General features: G+C 39.9%; 2 protein-coding genes across 4 annotated transcripts in view; one reads left to right on the top strand and one right to left on the bottom strand.

The window, feature by feature from the left end:
- akt3b (v-akt murine thymoma viral oncogene homolog 3b) overlaps window positions 1-6,044 on the top strand; it is a 36,693-nt gene extending 30,649 nt beyond the window's left edge. For all 3 annotated transcript variants that reach the window (XM_067585569.1, XM_067585570.1, XM_067585571.1), the window contains one exon: window positions 988-6,044. In XM_067585569.1, the coding sequence (XP_067441670.1) occupies window positions 988-1,073 (86 nt within the window). In that variant the 3' untranslated portion in view covers window positions 1,074-6,044. The remainder of the gene's footprint in view (window positions 1-987) is intronic.
- pus10 (pseudouridine synthase 10) lies at window positions 5,891-20,272 on the bottom strand. Its single transcript, XM_067585567.1, has 18 exons — window positions 20,120-20,272; window positions 19,354-19,488; window positions 18,966-19,259; window positions 18,784-18,870; window positions 16,938-16,972; window positions 16,715-16,829; window positions 16,454-16,515; window positions 13,904-13,949; window positions 12,574-12,638; window positions 12,408-12,493; window positions 12,174-12,299; window positions 12,029-12,085; window positions 11,868-11,944; window positions 10,224-10,279; window positions 9,459-9,576; window positions 8,980-9,122; window positions 7,148-7,247; window positions 5,891-6,996 (listed from the first exon to the last, which is right to left on the bottom strand). The coding sequence occupies exons 2-18, from the start codon at window positions 19,477-19,479 to the stop codon at window positions 6,958-6,960; spliced, it is 1,632 nt and encodes a 543-aa protein (XP_067441668.1). The 5' UTR covers window positions 19,480-19,488; window positions 20,120-20,272; the 3' UTR covers window positions 5,891-6,957.
- Between the last annotated feature and the right edge of the window lie 252 nt (window positions 20,273-20,524).

Here is a 20,524-nt window from a genome sequence, read left to right on the forward strand (position 1 = left end):
TAAAATGCCCAACTTTACAGCAGAAATAAACATGTTTACAGCCTGGTACAAACAACGGTTTTGGTCTCTGTAGCTAATTTCCTCTTTCATGACAACTGTACGGGGGGTGAATTTTTTTATAACTCACCAGTTTACATTTTGTTAAGCCGTAAAGTTCTGCATAATGAAGGACATGGCTGCTTTGAGTGACAGGTCCGCCAGCCGCTAGGTGGCTTGTTTCAGCCATTCGGCCCGCCTCTTTGCCCATTTTTGATTGGCTGGGAGTTAGGCAGCGTCACGCACTGCCAAGATGGCGACGGCCGGAGCGGCTCGCTTTGAGCTTCAAAACCGCTCTTCAGAAACCAACGGGTGACGTCACGGTAACTACGTCCATATTTTTATACAGTCTATGAGGATTGACTCACTTTTGGAGCCTCAAGTGGCCGTTCAAGGAACTGCAGTGTTTGGCTTCATTTTACAGCCCCGGAGGTCGCCGCTTGGTACCAACGTGTAGTCCGTCATGTCTCTCGGCCAAGTCATAGCAAGAACTTATGAGTCTATGATCTCCTAATATGACACAGTGACATCTTATCAGACATATTGTGTCATTAGACAAAATCCACAGCCTTCGTTTCATGCAAAAATTTAGTCAAATGTTTAATTGGAATAATTTGAGGCTGCAGCTGTCTAAATCTAAATTAGTCAAATCAGTTGGATGTTTTCCAAATGTAAAGTCTTTTTAGTACAAATGTTCCTCTTTTTGTTACTATCCTTCCACTGCAGCTCAACAGGGAAACACAAGGAGGGAATTTCATATTAAAAAAGACTTGAAGAGCATTAGAAATGACATTAGATGACCAAACTCATCATTCTCTACTAAATGTAATGACAACCCATCCGGTAGTCGTGAAGATATTTCACTATGTTGGACCGGCAGCAGAGCACCATGCTAGCATTTAGCACTGAGCTAACGTTTGTCTCTTGTTTGCATCTGTTTTCCGTCTCCAGATGACGAGGACGGGATGGACGCGGCGGACAACGAGCGAAGGCCTCATTTCCCACAGTTCTCCTACTCAGCCAGCGGGCGGGAGTGAAGCGAGCGCTCCGGGCCCAGCCAGCCAGCCAGTATTGTCCCCATTCGTGGCCATTTTGAGGAAAACACGTAGCCATTTTAGGAAGAGAGAAAAAAAAAAAAAAAATACCAGTCTCCCCTCTTTTTCTCCTTCTCTGCCTCCTCGCAGACGGGGGAGAAGTCTTTTTAGGGACTTTAAAAGAGGTTTTTGCACAGTGGGATAGACTCCAGCCGGTCTCCCCACACTAAAAAAAAAAAAAAAAATAAGTCTCCTACATTTTCAGCGCTATTTACTGCAGAAGGCAATGTTTTTGTTATTTATTTTCTTCTCTCCGTCAGTATTAAGTTGTCGACCCGGGTTGCGTTCATCTTTGTTGTTATTTTTTTTTTTTGTCGTTTCTGCCCTTTTTATTCTTCTTCTTCTTTTGACTTTTTTGCACTTGGTTTGGAAGAGCCGTTTTAGGGAACAAAAAACCAAAAATGTTGCCTTACGTGTGCAGATGTTTCGTATCATACCGACAGGGTGTTTTTTTTTTTTTTTGTTTTGTTTTTTTGTTTGTTTTGTTTTGTTTTTTTCGGGGAGAGGGTGGGCGGGTTTCGGGGGGGTGTTGTGAGGGGTCATTCTTATTTGAGAATAAGTGCATGGCTCGTGATTCACTCAACAAGAAAAAAAAAAAAAAACTACAAAAAAAAATTTCTCATACATTTGCCATGGCAGCGCACATCCCCCCCCTCCCCTCCCCCCCCCCAATCCCATGGCAATGAAATCACTGTCTACAAAAAAAAAACAAAAAAAAGAAAGACAGAAAACAAGAATGGACGAGTCTGTATCATTCCTCTCATCGTTGCAGTGTTACTACTTTGCTCTCGTATATATTTTTATTTTTAACCCATTTGTTTGTTTTTTTTCTTGCGCTTTTACTTTTAAGTTTTTTGGTTGTTTTTTTTGGAAACAGGAAACACTAAACTGCCAGAAACTGCACAGTTCACTCAGGCGCCACAGAGCACAACCGCGTTCAAACTCAGCTAACCGCTCCAGCTTTCCACAGCCGGCAGGGGAACGAGGCCTTTCTCTGCTTTCTCACCGCTTCTTCTTCGTCTCCTCCTCCTCCTCCTCCTCTTCCTCTTCACCTCCTCCTCCTCCTCCTCCTTCTCTCTCTCTTCTGTTTGCTCATCCTAGCTGTAGGACTAGTGGAATGGATGTTTACACAGGGAAACGTGGCTTAATGTATGTATGTATGTACTGTACTGTATGTATGTGGGACATGGGGGTCAACCTTATGCTGTCATCATAGCACACACACACACATTTACACACACATATTCACACTCAGAAACAGGAAACAGCTGTGAGTTCTCCGCTCTGATCAGACTGAAGTCGGCAGTTTGCTCCGAACTGAATCATATTTGGCTGGTTTCTCACTACGACTCCAGGTGTGTTTGATTAACTATGTCAGGAGTCAGTAAGTCTCCCTAAATGCACTCTAAAAATGTTTAAATTATTGAGATTTATCATATTTTATTTATTTAATTAACTGTTATGTGTTCTGTAAATTCTCCCTACAAGCCTTCTCTCCACTGTCAGGAATATACTGTATGTTTCTGACGCGGAAATACTGAAACCTTTATTTATTTATTGCCCTTAAAAGAAGTCCATTTTAAATATAGTGAGTCTAAAAACACTGGAATCTATAAAATAACCATCATGTGTGATGTATACTCTCGTCAGGTGGCTCGAATGCTGTTTGCACTCCTTTTTTTTAGTGAAGCATGAATTACAACAATCATTCAAGTCCTTTAGTTTTACTACCCGGTTTGTGTGGTGAAGAAAACTCTCCTCTCGTGTATATTTAAGACATGTAGCTGTTTTCTCCTCCCACTGAAAGCTCTGTTTTGTGCATTGTTCTGGTGATATTTTTGGTAACAAGAGTTTCAGCTTCAACGCTCTGCTCAGATAAACAGTCTTGTAGTTTCAGTGCTGTCACAGCTTTCTGCTAAAAAAAAAAAAACACTGTTGGCATCCAGGCAGCTTTTGAATTGATAAAAAAAAAAAAAAGTGTATTGGACTAATGGTTGTACCTGCAAAGCCTGCACAGTACTGAAATGTCACATGAGAGCAGAAACAATTCAAAAGCTCAAGAAGAAGAACAGTAAACAAGAAAACAAGTGAGGAGCAGGTGGGTTAAACCACTCAACCACCTAACAGGAAGTTTAAAGCTTGGATCAGTTGTATAAAGTTCACTCACAATAGATCGTACGTCACCTTCTAGTGTTTCAGTACGGAAGACAAAACCTGAAAAATTGCAGTTTGACCAAAAAAAAATCTTAATTTACAAGATTTTCCACCAAATCTCACAGTCTTTATCAGTGGATGAGGAAGATTTTAATTTTTTTTTTTAAAGTGTGATCACCTGTTCGAGCTTGATTTAATAATTTAATTTAAATCTGAGCTTGATTAATTTAGAGGTACTGATCCACTAAGTTCTAAAATCATTCATATGTTGCGCGAGCAGCCGAGAGTTAAAGCTAAATGTGGTGTTTTCTTCTGGTCCGTTGCACCTGTGAGCAGTAGATGATTTGTTAGTTTTTAACGGGGGGGGCAATGGGATTATCATATAAGCGTAGCCTAATTCTTGATATTATAATGGCGATTATAATCTCGATTTAATAGAACTGCTATAAGGCCAAATACATATTTTGTGTCGGCCGATTCTTTACTAGATGTGGACATTAAGCGTATTAATAATCCTTATTTTTCAAAACACGCCGTAGGTTTGACGGTATGAACTTTACCTCGAATTATGTAACTGTAGCAGCTGAGTGCAGGTCAATATCCTCAGTCACATGACCTGCTCTTCTCCCAGGTTACACCAAACATCGTATAGTAAAAACTATATCAGTAATCATGTCTCCCCTAAAATATTTTGTTACAGAGGTGAATTTGTCTGGGGTTATATTATAGGAATATTACAGGAATACTACAGGCAGCAGTGCGTCTCTATGATCCTCTCGCTCTTCCGCGACTACACGTTGCTACTTGTGACTTTGATCATGAAGGTGATATTACTCTGTAGAGTATATAAGCTACAATATAGTATAGAATTGAGTATTTATAGTATATAGTTGAGAGAATATTATAGACAGGACTGAGGGAAGACGGCGTCATTACAAATCCGTCTGCTACTTCAGCACCACGGACAGCTCCATGGATTCATCAATACACAGCACAGTCAGGCTGCTGATATTTCAGGCCGTAGATTCTAACTCGCACAAACCTCAGTCAGATAAAGGATCAGTGAGTCAGGTAGACCAGACTAACATGTCCCCCCCCCTCCTTAAATCAACTACTGCCTGTGAGAACCCGACAAATTTGATTCATGTCTGCGGGAAAAAACTGCCGACTTCAGGGTCTAGAAAGCAGAAACAAACTTCACACACACTCCTCGGAGTTCCTGCACACGTCCGGAAAGGTCTGGAGGTCTTAAAAAGCTATCTGCAATTGCTCAAGACTGTGGAAAAGTTTTCTGATGTCTTCTCATACTCTTGAAGACTTTATTATTCAGAGAAACATGAAAACATATCAAAACGAGTAAGTCAAGTTTTCATAAAGGTTTGAAAACTGTGCAGGAACCCTGAGAGCATACAAAACTATAACGAACCAGAGCAAGTCAAGGTCTTTCAGAAAGAATAAAGAAATATTCACACACACAGATACACAAAGACTGTTTTTAGATGATAAATCAGAGTTTAATTAACAGAAACGAGGCTTCCAGCTCCAGATGCGGGAGGGGAGGGGAGGGTGGGGGGGGGGGGGGGCTCTGTCCCTGTCTGTTGTATCAGTATTACAAGAAAAATGTATTTACACACAAACATGTTTTTAAACCTGAACCGAGGTTATAAATAAATCACTAATCATGTCACCGATCACGAGAAAACTGAGCCGTGAGACACTCATGTATGAAGACTGTGAGGACTGCCAGAAAAAAAGTCGAGTTGCCCCAAAACACCTTGTTGATGTAAATATGCAATGCCTTTTTTTTTTTTTTTTTTTCCTTTGGGGTCTTTTTGTGGCATCTTGACAGACGAGACATAAACTTTTTTTTTTTTTCTGTGTGACTGTACTTCAAGCTTGCTGATGAGAATAGTGACCGAAAAAAAATACAAAAAACACCACACAAACGACTCAAAACTGCATTTAAGAAGAAAAAAAAATCAAAAAAGACGGAAAAAAAACAACAAAAAAACAAAGATCGTGTCAAAGACTGGACCCTTACATTGGTTGTTACCAATTTTTTTTTTTTTTTTTTTTTTGTCTTTCGGGTTGATACACCGCCTCGACTCGTCCACAGAGGATGTTTCCATGGAGACGAACCCCGCTCCCTGCCTTCCCTCCGTTGCCGTGGTTCCCCCGCCCCCAGTAAATAACCGACTCCTGATTTCTGTGAGAGGACATGACTGTAACTGTGGAGTCTGCACTGTCATCTTTGTTCCCTCCTTCACCCTCTTTTAAAAAAGAAAGAAGAAAAAAAAATACAAAAAAGTTGGGACCATGGCCGACGTTTTTATTTTTTGCAGTGCTAGTTTCATCGGGTTGTTCCAATCCCATCATCCCTTGCTCCTCCTCCTCTTCCTCCTCCTTTTTTTTTTTTTGTACCATAGTACTCGTTTTTATTTATGTTTGTCATTCTAGGCAGTGTTACCTTGTATGTTGTTCAGTCGTTTAAAAAAAAAAGGCACCTCTTGAAAGTCGCTGAAGGATGATGATGATGATGATGATGATGTTTATGATGATGATGATGATGATGATGGATGCATTAACTGAAGTCTCTTTTTATTCAGTTTTTCTTTTCTTTTTTTTTTCTTTTTTTTTTTTTTGGATCGTTTGCTTGTTTGTTTTCTTACCAAAACATTAGGGCAAGAACCCAGTAGTGGACTTGCGTTGCCGTGGTAGTATTTATTTTGAATTAAATTAAAAGAAATACATTTCAGGGTTTCTGCTGTCGTGACTCTTAATTTTATCTGTTTTTATCTGCCCCTCAAGAGCTGAGGAGAGAAAATTAACTTCACTTTACCTCAAATTCTTATTTATTTAAAGTCCGTCCTCATAAAAATGTGTTTTTTCTTCTTGTTCCTACAGTCGGACGTTTGAGCTTCTTATTTATCTGCTGAAAATAGAAAGTTTCTCTATTTGTGACATCACAACCAGTCTGGAGCCAATCGTTGTCCAGTATGCAACGTACACGAGTGTGATGTGGAAACCTGAAAGTGTTTACAGTGAAGTAAACCAGCAGGAAAACTTTTGAAATGAATATTTTTTTTATTTTAACAAGAAAATTGAACCTTTTTTGTGTCAAAACCATATCAGACACAAATTATAATGCAAAGAAGAGTATTTATATACATCTCAAAACACGTCTAGAGAGATTCTTTACAAAAAACAAAAGCTGCTGTTTGCATTTGCAGGACAGATTTGACATTTAAAAAGTTCAGGACTCGGCTGCTTCTTATCCAACAGAACAGAAATCACCTTCTTTTCTTCAACTGTACTCAAACGTCACATGACTGACGACCGTTTTTCCAAAGTACAACGCCGCAGTCGGTGCCAATGAAAAGTTTTTCTTTCCATCTGCCCACATACAGATAAAGTTCAGGTGTTTAATGAGCGTTATAACCTCACATATAAACTTACTCTTTATTAAATTAACATCTTGCGTTGTAAGGTCATTTCCTGTGATCTAAACGTCCTTGACTTGCAGAACCAAAACATAAACAGAGCAGCCAGCAGGACTGTGTGACGTCACGGTTTCCTGTTCCACACGCTCTGAATCTGTTCGACGGCTCGGACGTCTCACTCCACACGGGACGCTGAGGTCGACGAGGCCGGCGTCAGTGAAGCGGGGCGGCGTTCACTCGGGTATGGGAGGAGGCCAGTCCACATCCACAGACTGACGGAGAAAACACAGACATGTAAAGATCAGAGAGACATTCGTTCTACTTCCACGTACTGTGACTGCTGTTTCTACTATTATTAGTTATATACTGAAGGTTCTGAACAAGTGAAAAACGTCAGATCGAGGTTTGGTTTGTTGGTCTGACCTCCACGTCCAGCTCCAGGATGTCCGTGTCGGTCTTCAGCAGCTGACACAGGTTGGGTTTAGTGCGACCGAAGTCTCCGTGGACGAACTCTTTGATGTAACTGTCGGTTGATGTTAAGGAGCGTTTTGTGAACCTCTCGGCTGCTGTCAGTCTCGTTATCAGAGAGCCAAATATAAAACCTTTGAATGCTGCTTAAATATCTATTTTAAAATGAGTTATTTTAAAACAAAACAAGAAGTCGGCGCTCTCTGGCAGACCACTGATAAAGATGCCACATCACTTCCTCGGGTTGTAGCCGGCAGCAGACCTGTGTTGCACGTCTCCCTTCATTTCCTGTCTCATCTACACTCACCCTATAATAAAAGGCAAAAATATACAATAAAAAAATAAGTAAAAAACAAAACCATAAGTCACCAAGTGAGCTTGTTGCTGGCTGATGCTGTCGTTGTAAAACTAAACCCTGCAGCGATCATGACTTATGGACTTTGGACTCCTGAGGGGTTGTAGCTACTACGAAGCCAGATTAGTGTGTTAGTGAGGTATGTTGAGCCTGCAGGGTTTTCAATGTCACGAAGGTGTCTCTCTTTTAACCTGGCTACATCACCATGGTAACCTATACTGTAAACTTAACCTGGTCTGGAGCAGGTTATGTTCTGAGGCTTAGATCGACAATAAAAAGCGCAGAACTTTCACTAACTACCTGATTTGCTGCCAAGTCTGTTTAATACTGCTGCTACTGCAGCTATCAGAACCCTGGTTAGAGAATAGATTCGCCTTTTATCACACTGACCATTGATTTGATGTCATATTGTAAATTTGTAACGGTGCGAGAGGTTAGGGTTACTTGTGGGAGGGGATTACAATGTTATAACAATAGATCAAATTAAAAAAACAAACAAAACTAATGAAGAAATACTTTGAACAAAAATTGGTATTTATCAGATAATATTCAATTCAATTTAAGAGCTTTGGATGTGGGAGGCACTGAGTGGTAAAATAAGTATATAAACTAATTATGTAATTAATAAATAAATTAATTAGTTTTTTAATTAACAAATTAACACGATTAGCAATTTTCTGCCAGCACTCCTCTCTCGCCTTATTTGCAGCAACAGCGTTGCTTTTTTCTGTGATAATGTATTTATATTCTTCACAGCTCTCCGTTATAATCATCTGTTCCTCCTGACTGAAGCAGGCGGCTCACGATCGCTCTGGTTTGTGCGGAAAAAGTCAAATGACACAACAAACGCCCCCTGAAGCAGAAAGCCTGAGTTAACAAAGACAGTTCAGATCTCTGATCTGGAGTTTGAGGGTTTGTCGAGCCAGCTCACACAAAGAAAGCCTGGATATGTTGAACTTGCTCCTTTGCTCTTCCCAAAAAAACATCTAAAGGAAATGACCAGAATTTCACTCGTCTATGGACATTTACGCTAAGTTTAACTGTGTGTTTTATATGTTAGAGGTGCTATATAAAGACATTCAGCTCCACTAGATGTCGCACTAGAGCACCAGCATCTCAGACCAAAACAAACGCGCGTGTCGTTTACTCAATAAAGTTGAAAAAATAAATAAATAAAAGCAGCTTCTGAACACACGGCTCATGAAACTCAGATCAAACTAAGCAGCGCTGATCAAATATGGATCAAGATCCTGTTTTCAGAAACGTATTTAAGTTGCTGTTTAGCTGCTAATAAATGTAGCTAATAGTTGCTTTCTGACATCTAGTGGGGCTGAATGTCGTGTATCGCACCTTTAAAGCTCAAATTAAAATATAAAAGATGATAATTAATTCTGTAAATTAGATAAAAAGTGAGGTTGTGGTGTGAGGATACGTCCCGGCCTGAGTCTTCAGGCCCAGGTGGAAGTGATGTGGGTCCAGGAAGCGTGCGTTCATGCTGTGGATGACTCGCTGTCGGACGGCCAGCGCCCGGCGGTGCAGAACCCTCAGAGGGGTCTTCTGGTCCAGAGTCAGATCCTGACGGGACAAACAGACAGACAGAGTTTCCTACCGGTGCTGCTGTAGGATCAGGGGGTAAAATACTTAAACAAGGACATTTTCATGTAGTTTTTGAAAATGTGCATCAACTTTTTACATGAAAATGAAAACCACGTGTCATTTCTGCACTTTTAACTATCAAATAAAGGTAAAATATCAGTGATTTTAAGGATTTTGAACAAGGTAACATCAGACAATCAATACACCAAATATAAATTCAATACTTGAGTATCAGACTTCTCCAATTTCCAGCCAAACACACAGACAGACTTAGGTAGAAGTGTGTGTGTGTGTGTGTGTGTGTGTTGTAGTGACCTTGATGTCGTCGATGAAGGTGATGTCTTCTCTCTGGATGGGTTTCTGGGTCCAGACGAGCGCCGTGTACGACTTGGTCTTCTCCTCCTCGCCCTCCTTCATCCGACTCATAGCCTCTCTGCAGTTTAACACACACACACACACACACACACACGCACACACACACACACAGTTCAGTTCAATGATGTCGTCAATGATAGTGTTTCATACAAAATAACTTATTTCTAAATTCACTGCTGATTTTTTATCATTTATATTTTGATAACAGTAACAGCTGCTTCTCAAGATCACTTTATTCATGTGAATTATTGTCAACATAGATATTAACTTATTAATGAACAAACAATCAATCATTTAGAGCTGAAACAAGTCGATTAGCTGATTGACAGAAAATTAATAGGCAACTATTTTTATAATTGATTAATCGTTTAAGTAGTTTTTTCTAGCAAAAACGCCAAACAATCATTGATTCCAGCTTCTTTATTATGAATATTCGCAGCTTTTCCTCATCATACATGATAGTAAATATAGTAAATAGATAGATAATCATAGATAATAGATAGTAAATAATCTTTAGTTGCAGCTCTACAATCATTAAAACTATTAAAGTGTTCAAAGACACATTTCGGTTGTAGATGCCCCCAAATGTTAGTATCAAAAAAACACTTTTAAAAAGTACTTTTTAATGATATTGTTTGAAAATACTGATTTAAAAGATGCTTTAATCATATAAAATAAATGTAAAGTGCAGGTTCAGTTTCTTACCTGGTAACAATCTGCAGGTCTCTCACTCTGATTTTGTCTGAAGAGTTGTTGATGGTCTGAAAACAGAAAAAACAAAACAAAACAAAACATTGGTAACTGTTCTTTATGTTTATGTAAGAACATTAATCTCTGTGCAGGTGTGATTGTTTAATGAGAGCTTTTAACAGAAAGATGAAGAAGAGTTAACATCAGTTTTATAATCACTGCTAGTAACATAAACACATTGATACAGAGTAAAATATCCCAGACAGTCATTGTCAGATTACAACCAAATTTTTTGTGGATATTCATGATTTCCTGAGGATTCATTATTTATGGTGACCATCTTGTACACCAGTAACATGAAAACCTGTTTGTCAGGTTTCCATGAACGTTGATGAACGCTTTCATGCTCTCTAGAGGATGAACCTTTTAGATTTTGTCCTGAGGCTGGTCTGAAATAAAAGAACAAGCATAACGGTTGGAAACAAAAGGGTTCATCCTCTGGGGAATAATGAGCCAATATTTTTACATTTACTAACGTGCAGGTGATGGTGGCCCTATAGAAAAGATTACAGGATCACCAAAATCATCTGGGGACCATGAATGTCCACAGCTGTTCTGATATCTTAATCCGGACCAGATCTGGACACCAGCAGAAGGGTTGAACAGTTAACAAAACTGATAAATGTCGCCATAATGTGGCCTTATTGTTGGGGAAAAAAAGACTCGATGAGGCTTTACTTGAGCGAAGTTGGTTTAGTGTGTTAGCAATGCAAATATTAGCCAATTAGCACTAAATACAAAGTACAGCTGAAACAGATGAGAATGTTCTGCAGGTATTTAAACTCTAGTTTTGGGGCAAAATCATAACTTAAATCACTAGAACCTTCGTTAACCGGCTCTTACACGAAGTATCGGACAAATTATATATGTGACCAGATGACGGCGCTGGATGAAAAGTCAGGAGATCAAAGATTTTACAGTTCATCCTCTAGGGAACATGAATGTGTGAACTACATTTCACAGTAATCCATTATATAATAATAGTTATTGAGATATTTCAATAAAGAACTAAAAGGTCAACCTCATGGTGGCACTAGAGGAAAAGTCAGAGTCTCCAGAGTTGTTAGCATGTATCCTCTAAGGACCTTGAATATCTGCTGTAAATTTCAGGGAAATCCATTGAATAGTTGTTGAGATATTTTACTCTGAACCATCAACCTAATGGTGACGCTAGAGGAAAAGTCAGAAGATCACCAAAGACAGTAGGGTTCATCCTCTGGGAGACATGAATGTCTGAACAAACTGTCATGACAATTCATCCAATAGTCGTCAAGATGTTTCAGTGTCCACCAAAGTGGTGGACCAACCAACCGACCAACCAACCTACCAGTCAACCAACCGACCAATCAACCAACCAACCAACCAACCAATCAACCAATCGACCAACCAACCAATCAACCAATCGACCGACCAACCAACCAATCAACCAACCAACCAACCAACCGACCGACCAACCAACCAACCAATCAACCAACCAACAGACCACCATCATCCCTGAAGCCTTAATCATTACTAGCGTGACTAAAAACTGAATGTGAGTCAGTGACTGTTTTCTATGTGAGTGAAGTCTGACAGTAAACTGAAGGATTTGATCAGAACCTCCTGCAGCTGCTTCATCTCCACTCTGCTCAGTCGGGACGTGTGAGGATTCAGCAGCTCCATCGCAAACGGACGACCTGCGAATTACATCAAAACAGGAAGTAAGAAAAGCTTCATTCTTCACACTTCAGGTAACAAAACACTCTGTAAGAGTTTCTCACCGTTTCCGAGAGTCCGGACGTCCACGTCCTCCCTGCCAGACGAGGAGAAGTTAAATCCTGTAATAAAATAAAAAGGATTATCGTTAAGCATAACACCGCCGTCCTCCAGCTGCAGCCACAACCTGCCATCAACGAGCGGACTCACCGTCGGCCCTGAAGGCGGACAGGATGGGCGCTGCGATCAGCTCCTCCACCGACGACTCCATCCTCCTCTCTCCATCGATCACCCAGGGAGTCTGAGGCAGACTGCGACAGAACTTGTTGTACCTCCCTGAACATCAGGAGGAACATCAGGAGGAAGAGAGGTGAATCTGACCCGACAAACACTTAAATTTCTTTATAAAGACATAAAAAAGGGTAAAAAAGTGTCCTACAGTACCCGCCACAAACACAGACACGTGGAGACACTGGACGTCCTGAGGGGAGCAGCTGGAGGTCGGACGTGTCGGAGGACAACTGTAATGTCTGAAGACAAAAAATAAACAACAATTAATATAATTTTTTAACTTTTCTATAAAGATCTGACAGATAAAGACGACGCTTACTTCAGGAATCTGCTGTCAGGTATCTTTTCCAGAGCCTTGACCACCGCCATCCTGGTGAACATGGACTGCAGAGACACAAAGCAACGATTAGTCAACTAATCAATCAAAAGAATATTAATCATGAACTATTTTGATATCAATTATGAGTAAATATGTCAAAGATTTGATGTTTTTTCCAGTTATGATATTTTCAGTCTTGAAATGCAGAATTTTAAACATTGAATAACATTTTTTTTTTTTTACATTTAATTTTTCCTTTATATTTATTTTATGTTTTGAGGAAGGCTTTATTTTAGGTTGGACTAGAAACTATTTGCCTTTGATATTATCCTTCATAATCTCTGTGAACGTACTGTACGTGTGTCTATACTGTCGGATGTTACTTGAAAATATCAATAAAGATATTGCTGGAATATATTTCTCATGCAATGCTGCACATGCGAAAACAATCAATCAACTATCTAACAACTCAATCAATCAAATCAATAAACTAATAAATAAAACTGTATTTTTCTCTTTAATTGATATCATGTGTTTTACAGTTTAGAGGGATTCCTGCCTGTTCTACAACTGATATATATCAAATTAATTAATTAAAGCAACAGTCATTTAGATGTCAGTTAGATGCTGAATATGAAGCTTCAGCGTCCAAATGAGTCAAATCAAGTAGATATCTTTCAACATTACAGTCTTTTTAGTGCCAAAGTTCCTCTTTTTGTTACTATACTTCCACCGCAGCTCAACAGGGAAACACTGTCCGAGGAAACACAAAGAGGGAATTTGATGCTTAAAAAGACTGTAAATGTGTCAGATATCCACTTGATATGACTAAATCAGACTGCTGAAGCTGAATATAAGCTTCACATCAACTTTTAAATGACTGTGTGGACATTTTGGCCTCCATCACTGCTCATTCGGGCTCCTGACTGTTGTTTTAATACAGACTTGAAAAACTGTGAACTTGTCCTTTAACTTCCATGAGTTTGTTTCTTTTTCTCAGGAAATTCCTCTGCTGCACAGGAAGTGTTTTTGTTCACAGAAGCAACATTTATTTGGAATAAACACTGGAGAGACGAGAATAAGAAGCTGCTGTTTATTATTTATAGGAAAGTGCTGAGACTGAACACAGTCACATCTACACATTTTAAATGACTGATAACACAAACTGTAACATATTTTAGAGATGAAAACATAATGCACATCCCGTATTAGACTCACAATGACTTTATGTCAGTGTGAGGATTCTATATTTCAGTTGTTATTGTGGCGTTTTGGACATGAACGTTTAAATATGGCAGCTGTGCGTCTCAATAAGTTGCTTTTTTCTCACCTGTTTGTTCTTGGTGGGTTTGAAGCAGTCGGGACACGTTGATGCACTGCAGGAAACAAGAAACGTTATCCAATCAGTGTAGGAGGTCAGAGATCAGCTTAGACGTGACGCTAACCCTAACCCTAACCCTAACCCTAACCCTGACCCTAACCCTGACCCTGACCCTAAGCCTGACCCTAACCCTAACCCTGACCCTAACCCTAACCCTAACCTTGACCCTAACCCTGACCCTAACCCTAACCCCTAACCCTGACCCTAACCCTAACCCTGACCCTAAGCCTGACCCTAACCCTAACCCTGACCCTAACCCTAACCCTAACCCTCACCCTAACCCTAACCCTAACCCTCACCCTAACCCTAACCCTCACCCTAACCCTAACCATGACCCTAACCCTAACCCTGGCCCTAACCCTAACCCTAACCCTGACCCTAACCCTGACCCTGGCCCTAACCCTAACCCTGACCCTAACCCTAACCCTGACCCTGACCATGACCCTGACCCTGACCCTGGCCCTAACCCTAACCCTAACCCTGACCCTAACCCTGACCCTGGCCCTAACCCTAACCCTGACCCTAACCCTGACCCTGGCCCTAACCCTAACCCTGACCATGACCCTGACCCTAACCCTGATCATGACCCTAACCCTAACCCTGACCCTTACCCTGACCCTGACCCTAACCCTGACCCTAACCCTGACCCTGACCCTAACCCTGACCCTAACCCTGACCCTGGCCCTAACCCTAACCCTGACCCTAACCCTAAACCTAATCCTAACCCTAACTGCCTAACCCTAACCCTAACCCTGACCCTAACCCTAACCCTTACCCTGACCCTGACCCTAACCCCTAATCCTGACCCTGACCCTGACCCTAACTGCCTAACCCTAACCCTGACCCTAACCCCTAATCCTGACCCTAATAATGTTCCTGTCTTACCTTGTTGAACCTTTATTTCTGGCTCTGCTGCACATCAACATTCAAGGCAAACAGACATGACGTTTATCACGGCTCTGACTACAACTGCAACGATTAATCCAATAACTGATTAGCTGATCAACACAAAATCAATAATTGCTGTCACTTTTAAGCAAAAATGCCAAAAATTTGATGGCTCTCTTTGTTGTAAATGACAGTAAATTAAATATTTTAACATTTTAGACTTTTAATCAGACAAAATAAGCAAATTGAAGACATCAATGTGGCCTCTGAGACAATAATTGGCAGATAAATTGATAATGAAAATAATCGTTAGTTTAGATATTCGACATCGTTATTGTTGATTAGTTTAGTTGGTGATCGAGGAGTTTGAACTCCGACATTCATCCCAACGTCTCTTCATCTAAATGCTTCAGCGTGAAAACGGATTGTGTTTCAGGAACTTAAAGATGAACTTCAACCAGTTTTACACATTGAAGTATGTTAACAGGTCTCTGGGAGTAATACTGAATACTGTATGTGTAAACAGTCGTTTACAGGAAGCTGAGTGAAAGCTGATAAACTGGTTGGAGATGAAGACAACAAGTCTGGAAATGGTTTTGAACATGTGCTGTTTGGTTTTCATGTCTATGATATAAATAATTCCAAACATTTCTATATTATTAACTTTATTATTATTTTTTTTGGTTGAGTTCCATGTTTTATAGGAGCAAAGTTAATAAACGTTAAACCTCTCTTTATTGTTTTTAAAGCATTTTCTCTGACTATGCAAAAGCAGTGAAGCTTACAAACACGTCATACTCTCAACTTTTCTTTTATGTAATATTTTCTTAAAGAATTTGTAGTATTGACTATTCTATTTTCATTTCAAAGTATCCTTATAAAGTATATTTAATTATGCCTTATTTGTTAGCTTTACTTTTTATCTCCTGTCATCTTCATTTCTGTTTTGTATGTAATTTGTCTAATTTTTGTTCTAAAAAAATAAAATAAATAAAGTTTTAAAGGACCAGTACGTAAGATTTAAAGGGATCTATTGGCAGTAATTGAATATAATATTCATAAGTATGTTTTAATTAGTGTATAATCACCTGAAAATAAGAATTGTTGTGTTTTTGTTACCTTAGAATGAGCCCTTTATATCTACATAGGGAGCGGAGGCGGCCATGTTGCACCGCCATGTTTCTACAGTAGCTCAGAACAGACAAACCAAACACTGGCTCTAGAGAGGGTGTTTTTTGCGGCCACCGTATATTCTCCTGCATGCTTGGAAGGGGACGTGTATTCATTTGGCTGCAATCTGTAATCTCACCACTAGATGCCACTAAATCTTACAGACTGGTCCTTTAAAATCAAAATAATCTGGAGGTCTGGAGTTAGAAATAAATGAGGTTATCAGACTCCTGCAGCTCCGGGCTACATTAGAATAGATTTGAGTTGCATTGTGGGTAATGTAGGCACCACGTTTTGACAAGGAAGAAGAACGCATGGAATAAAAAAAGACGATATCTCTGTTTCTACTGCATCGACTGTAATCTTTTTTTTAAAACAGGAGTAAATCGACTCTTTTAGGGTTCAGAAAAAGCTGGAAGGCTCAAAGTGTTTGGGACTTACAGGAAATGACAGTCAGCGTCAGTCTCCGGGTGAGTGAACTCCACACCGACCTCGAACGCACTCTGAAGAAACAAAGATATAGAAAGTTAGTTCAGTCTGTGAACGTCCCAGTTATCATCCAGTGTGGGAAATAAAACCATTTTGATACGTTAGTGGGAGAAAAGAAGAAGAAACTTTAAATCTTCAGACTGACTCTGAAAATGTGAAAAGTTCAAATCAAAATACAAATATGTAAAATCAAGTTTGTGAACTTTCACCTACCTTGGTAACCACGGCAACTCCCCCCAGCTCCTTGGCGACCAGGCCCTGCATGACCCACTTGAAGGCCTCCTTCACCTGGACGACGTCGTCCTTGTCGAGCACGGTGCTCTTCTCTCTGAACGAGGAAACAGACGATTTATTTTATTTTCTGATCCCACGTGACACCTGACCTGGACACACAGTGAGTTTTTAAAGACATACAAGTGAAACTAAATATCTTTACCTGACTTCTTTCTTCACATGGAGCCAACAGGAGTGCTGCAGGATTAAAATATGAATAAAATAAACATTAAAATATGTCTAATGTAACAACATGTTGCTTGGAACTTAATAATATCTTCTGATAAAACTAAAATAAAACTATGCAGATGTTTATGTCCTTTTATATTTGATGTACTTCATTAATTCGATGAGATATGAAGATTATTGAGGTTGAGCTTGTTTTCTTGTCTAGTTTTGTTTTCCTGTCTTGTTTTGCTTAATAAACAAGGAAACGGTGTGTTTGTTGGAGACTATTTTCAGCAGCAGATGAATCCACATTTGTTGCTCTAATGAACACGAGTAATTTCTGGCAGCAGGACGGTGAGTGTGGAGTTGAGTCGAATGTTTGTGGTAATGAAGGAACAACGGAGGTCTGCAGAGGAATATCAGACTCTGGAGATTTGTTAGTAGATTCATGTTGGTTTTGGTTTTTTATGGGATTTATTGACAATAAGAAAAAATCCTTTAATGTGTGTCATCTACATTTGATTTTGGACCAACGAGGCTCAAAAGTATAATGATCTCCTGTTGCCTTTTATGAGTTATTGGATGTCAGAGTGTCAGTGAACGCACCACCAAAGGAAATGTGTCTGCAGTTAAAAACAAATGTTCAATCTAACAGAAGTTTCTAGTTTATGTAAGTGGATCGAAGGTAGAAGTTACTGCATCCGACACCTGAACGGCTCCGTTACATGATGAAGACTGTGAGATGTGGGTAAAAGCTCTGAAAGCTAGTAAGCAGACCGTTGAGTTTGGATTATTTTGCTACGTTTTCTTTTCTCCTGAATGAAGTTTCAACATTTTCTTTAGACGACGTTTTGGAAATGTGCAAAAGAAAATGTGCATTTTTATACAAACAGACCACAGATTCATCTATTGATCAGTTAATACTAATAATGAAACGATTAGAGAATTTACCAATCATTTTGTTAGTTAATTGTTAAATAATTTTGTTATTTTTTCTGTTTGTTAATCATTTAATCCATTTATGAAGCAATAATATCAAACGTTCTCTGCTTCCAATAAAATCTGAGGATTTACTGCTAAAATATTTTATTTTTTATTATTCTTTAAATTACATGTTATTATATCTTATAGCTTGTTAATCATGTCTTTGTTTTGTTGAGTTTGCAGCTTGTGAGCCACTAACTTAGTGTTTGTTTATTTTGATGTAATTGTTTTCTTTTTGCTCCATATTATCATCCGTTCAGCACTAGTGAGACACTGTCCGGTTTATAGTCTGTGAGCTCCTCTCGCATTAGATTATGTGTCGTTTTGTCCAGATGCTGTTAGATGTGTTGCGACTGATCCTTAATGTATCGCTGCTTAAAGTAGTTTTTATCAAACTATATTTTGTATAATAAACATAACATTGTTTCCTGTTCATCTTCACAGCATTCAAACCTGCTGTCTGTGGTGTTATTGTTGTTGTTGTATATATAGAGAGAGCAGGTCGTCCACTAATCAGAAGATCAGTGGTTCGATGTCCAGCTCCTCCAGTCTGAAGACACTGAACCTCAAACTGCTTGGTGTGTGTGTGTGTGTGTGTGTGTGTGTGTGTGTGTGTGTGTGTGTGAATGATCAGACGCCACCAGCAGCCTCCAGTATGAACGTGTGTTAACGAGTGAATGTGACATATAGAATAAAAAGCGCTTTGAGTGGTTGAAAGACTAGAAAGATGCTACATAAAGTCCATGTGTTGTTATTTTATCATATGTGTTAATATAATTATGAAATGATTATCTTTGGGTTTTGGACTGTTGGTCGGACACACACACACACACACACACACACACAAACTCTCTGACCTCGCGGACACACAGCTGAGCCGGCAGAGAGACAGAAAGCACCAACGTGTCAAACTTGTAGTTTTCTCTCTTCACTGCCTCCGCGATCTGTCAAAATACAACAAAACAAGTCCTCATTTCAACAACAACAACAAATACAGTCTGACCCTGTGGTTACCATGGTGATATATTCCAGCACACACCTTGACGGCCCGACTCGGGGCACAGAGATCCTGCAGAATCCCCAAACACACCACACACACGCACGACTCTTCATCCTTCAGCGTGACGACAGCAGCAGAGTCTTCCTCTGGCGGCGCGTAGCTCACCAGGCCGGGATCCAGTTTAGCTTTTTTACTCGGTGGGTCTTCAGCTGCCTCTGACACCGCTGCATCATGGGATTTGTTGTTTTCCTTTGTGGACTCCGGTGTTGCTGAATCTTGGGATTTGCCATTTTCTGAATCGCTGATGAAAGTCTGAAGTTCCTTGAGCGTCTCCTGTGAGAAGATGACATGATGGCGATAAGAAAAGCTTGTTTCATAAATGAGCTGCAGATGTCTGTGGAGCTCCTGAACGCAGCATCGGTCCTACCTGGTGGGGCTTCCTGTAGGCCGCCTGGACGCTGATGCAGCAGAACCTGAGGACGCAGCGAGCGCAGCAGCCGGAAGACAGCAGCTTCTGGACGATGGGCTTGTCCTTCTCCTTCAGAGGCAGCATGACTCCAGGCTGCAGGAGGAGCAGAAACATTCATGATGACACAAAAAAACAGCTGCATCGTCTATCAGACGCCATTATTTTAATAAAAAACAACTCAGTATATTTATATCTATGTGTTTATTTGTTAAATTGTCGAGCCTGATGTTGCCTTAAACATACAAGGATGATTCCAGTCTCCCCCAGCAAACAGCTCATTAACTAAACACTGGTATCAGATCGGTACTCGGTATCGATCCATACACAAAGGTATCGGTATCGGGACTGAAACAGTCGCATCATTGCATCACTAAAGGAGACTTTAAAGGTCTTTATTTCTCGTGACACGTTAAAATACAGCAGAATATCGCAGGAGAAGCTTGCGTAAAGTCTAACTTTGCATTTTTCATCTGCACACCAGAAAACTAGAAATATCCACGAAGAAGAAACATGCAGTTCACGTTCTTCATAATATGAAATACCGGTAGAGTGTTTGTTGAAAATGAAAGCACTGTTTCTCTCAGTCTTACAGAGGAAGGATGACAGACAGAGTTTGTTCAACGCTGCTGTGATCTGCACACAGAGCTGAGGATCGATCAGCTGATCGCTGCATCCTGAGCTGCAGCCAGAAACACGAAACAAACCCGCAGGACACAAAACTCACCGAGATATTCAGCACAGACACGAGACAACGTCCAGTTATGAGTTCACACGTTCATCCTGTGAAGATGCTTCCATGCTGCTTCTGCTCCGACAGGCGGAGTTAATCAAACCCAGATCAGCTGATCGGCATCCAGCTTTCAGCCAACAAAACCGAAACAAAACGAAATATTATGAGTTTCAGGAAAAATACAGTGAATCAATCAATTAATATAAATGTATCCTGTCAATTAATTATTTTTTCAACTTTATTGAAAAGAATCAAACTAAAAAAAACAGTAACGTATAAATAAATTTAAAGAACAAGAAGAGGAAACAAAGTGCCTGAGAATTCAATAAATAAATAAATAAATAAATAAATAAAAGGGTACAGATTAATAATAATAATATTAGTCTTTTTTGCAATTGC

Source organism: Thunnus thynnus, chromosome 3 (assembly GCF_963924715.1).
Source record: "Thunnus thynnus chromosome 3, fThuThy2.1, whole genome shotgun sequence".
Lineage (NCBI taxonomy): Eukaryota > Metazoa > Chordata > Actinopteri > Scombriformes > Scombridae > Thunnus > Thunnus thynnus.

Bases quoted from the DNA above. Each gene is read 5' to 3' on its own strand.
- pus10 (XM_067585567.1), bottom strand. From the start codon at position 19,479: ATGCTGCCTCTGAAGGAGAAGGACAAGCCCATCGTCCAGAAGCTGCTG. The intron at 16,830-16,937 runs GTAAAGATATTT...TTCCTCGTTCAG, and splicing joins CATGTGAAGAAAGAAGTCAG to AGAGAAGAGCACCGTGCTCG. The intron at 12,086-12,173 runs GTGAGTCCGCTC...ATTTTATTACAG, and splicing joins GTCCGCCTTCAGGGCCGACG to GATTTAACTTCTCCTCGTCT.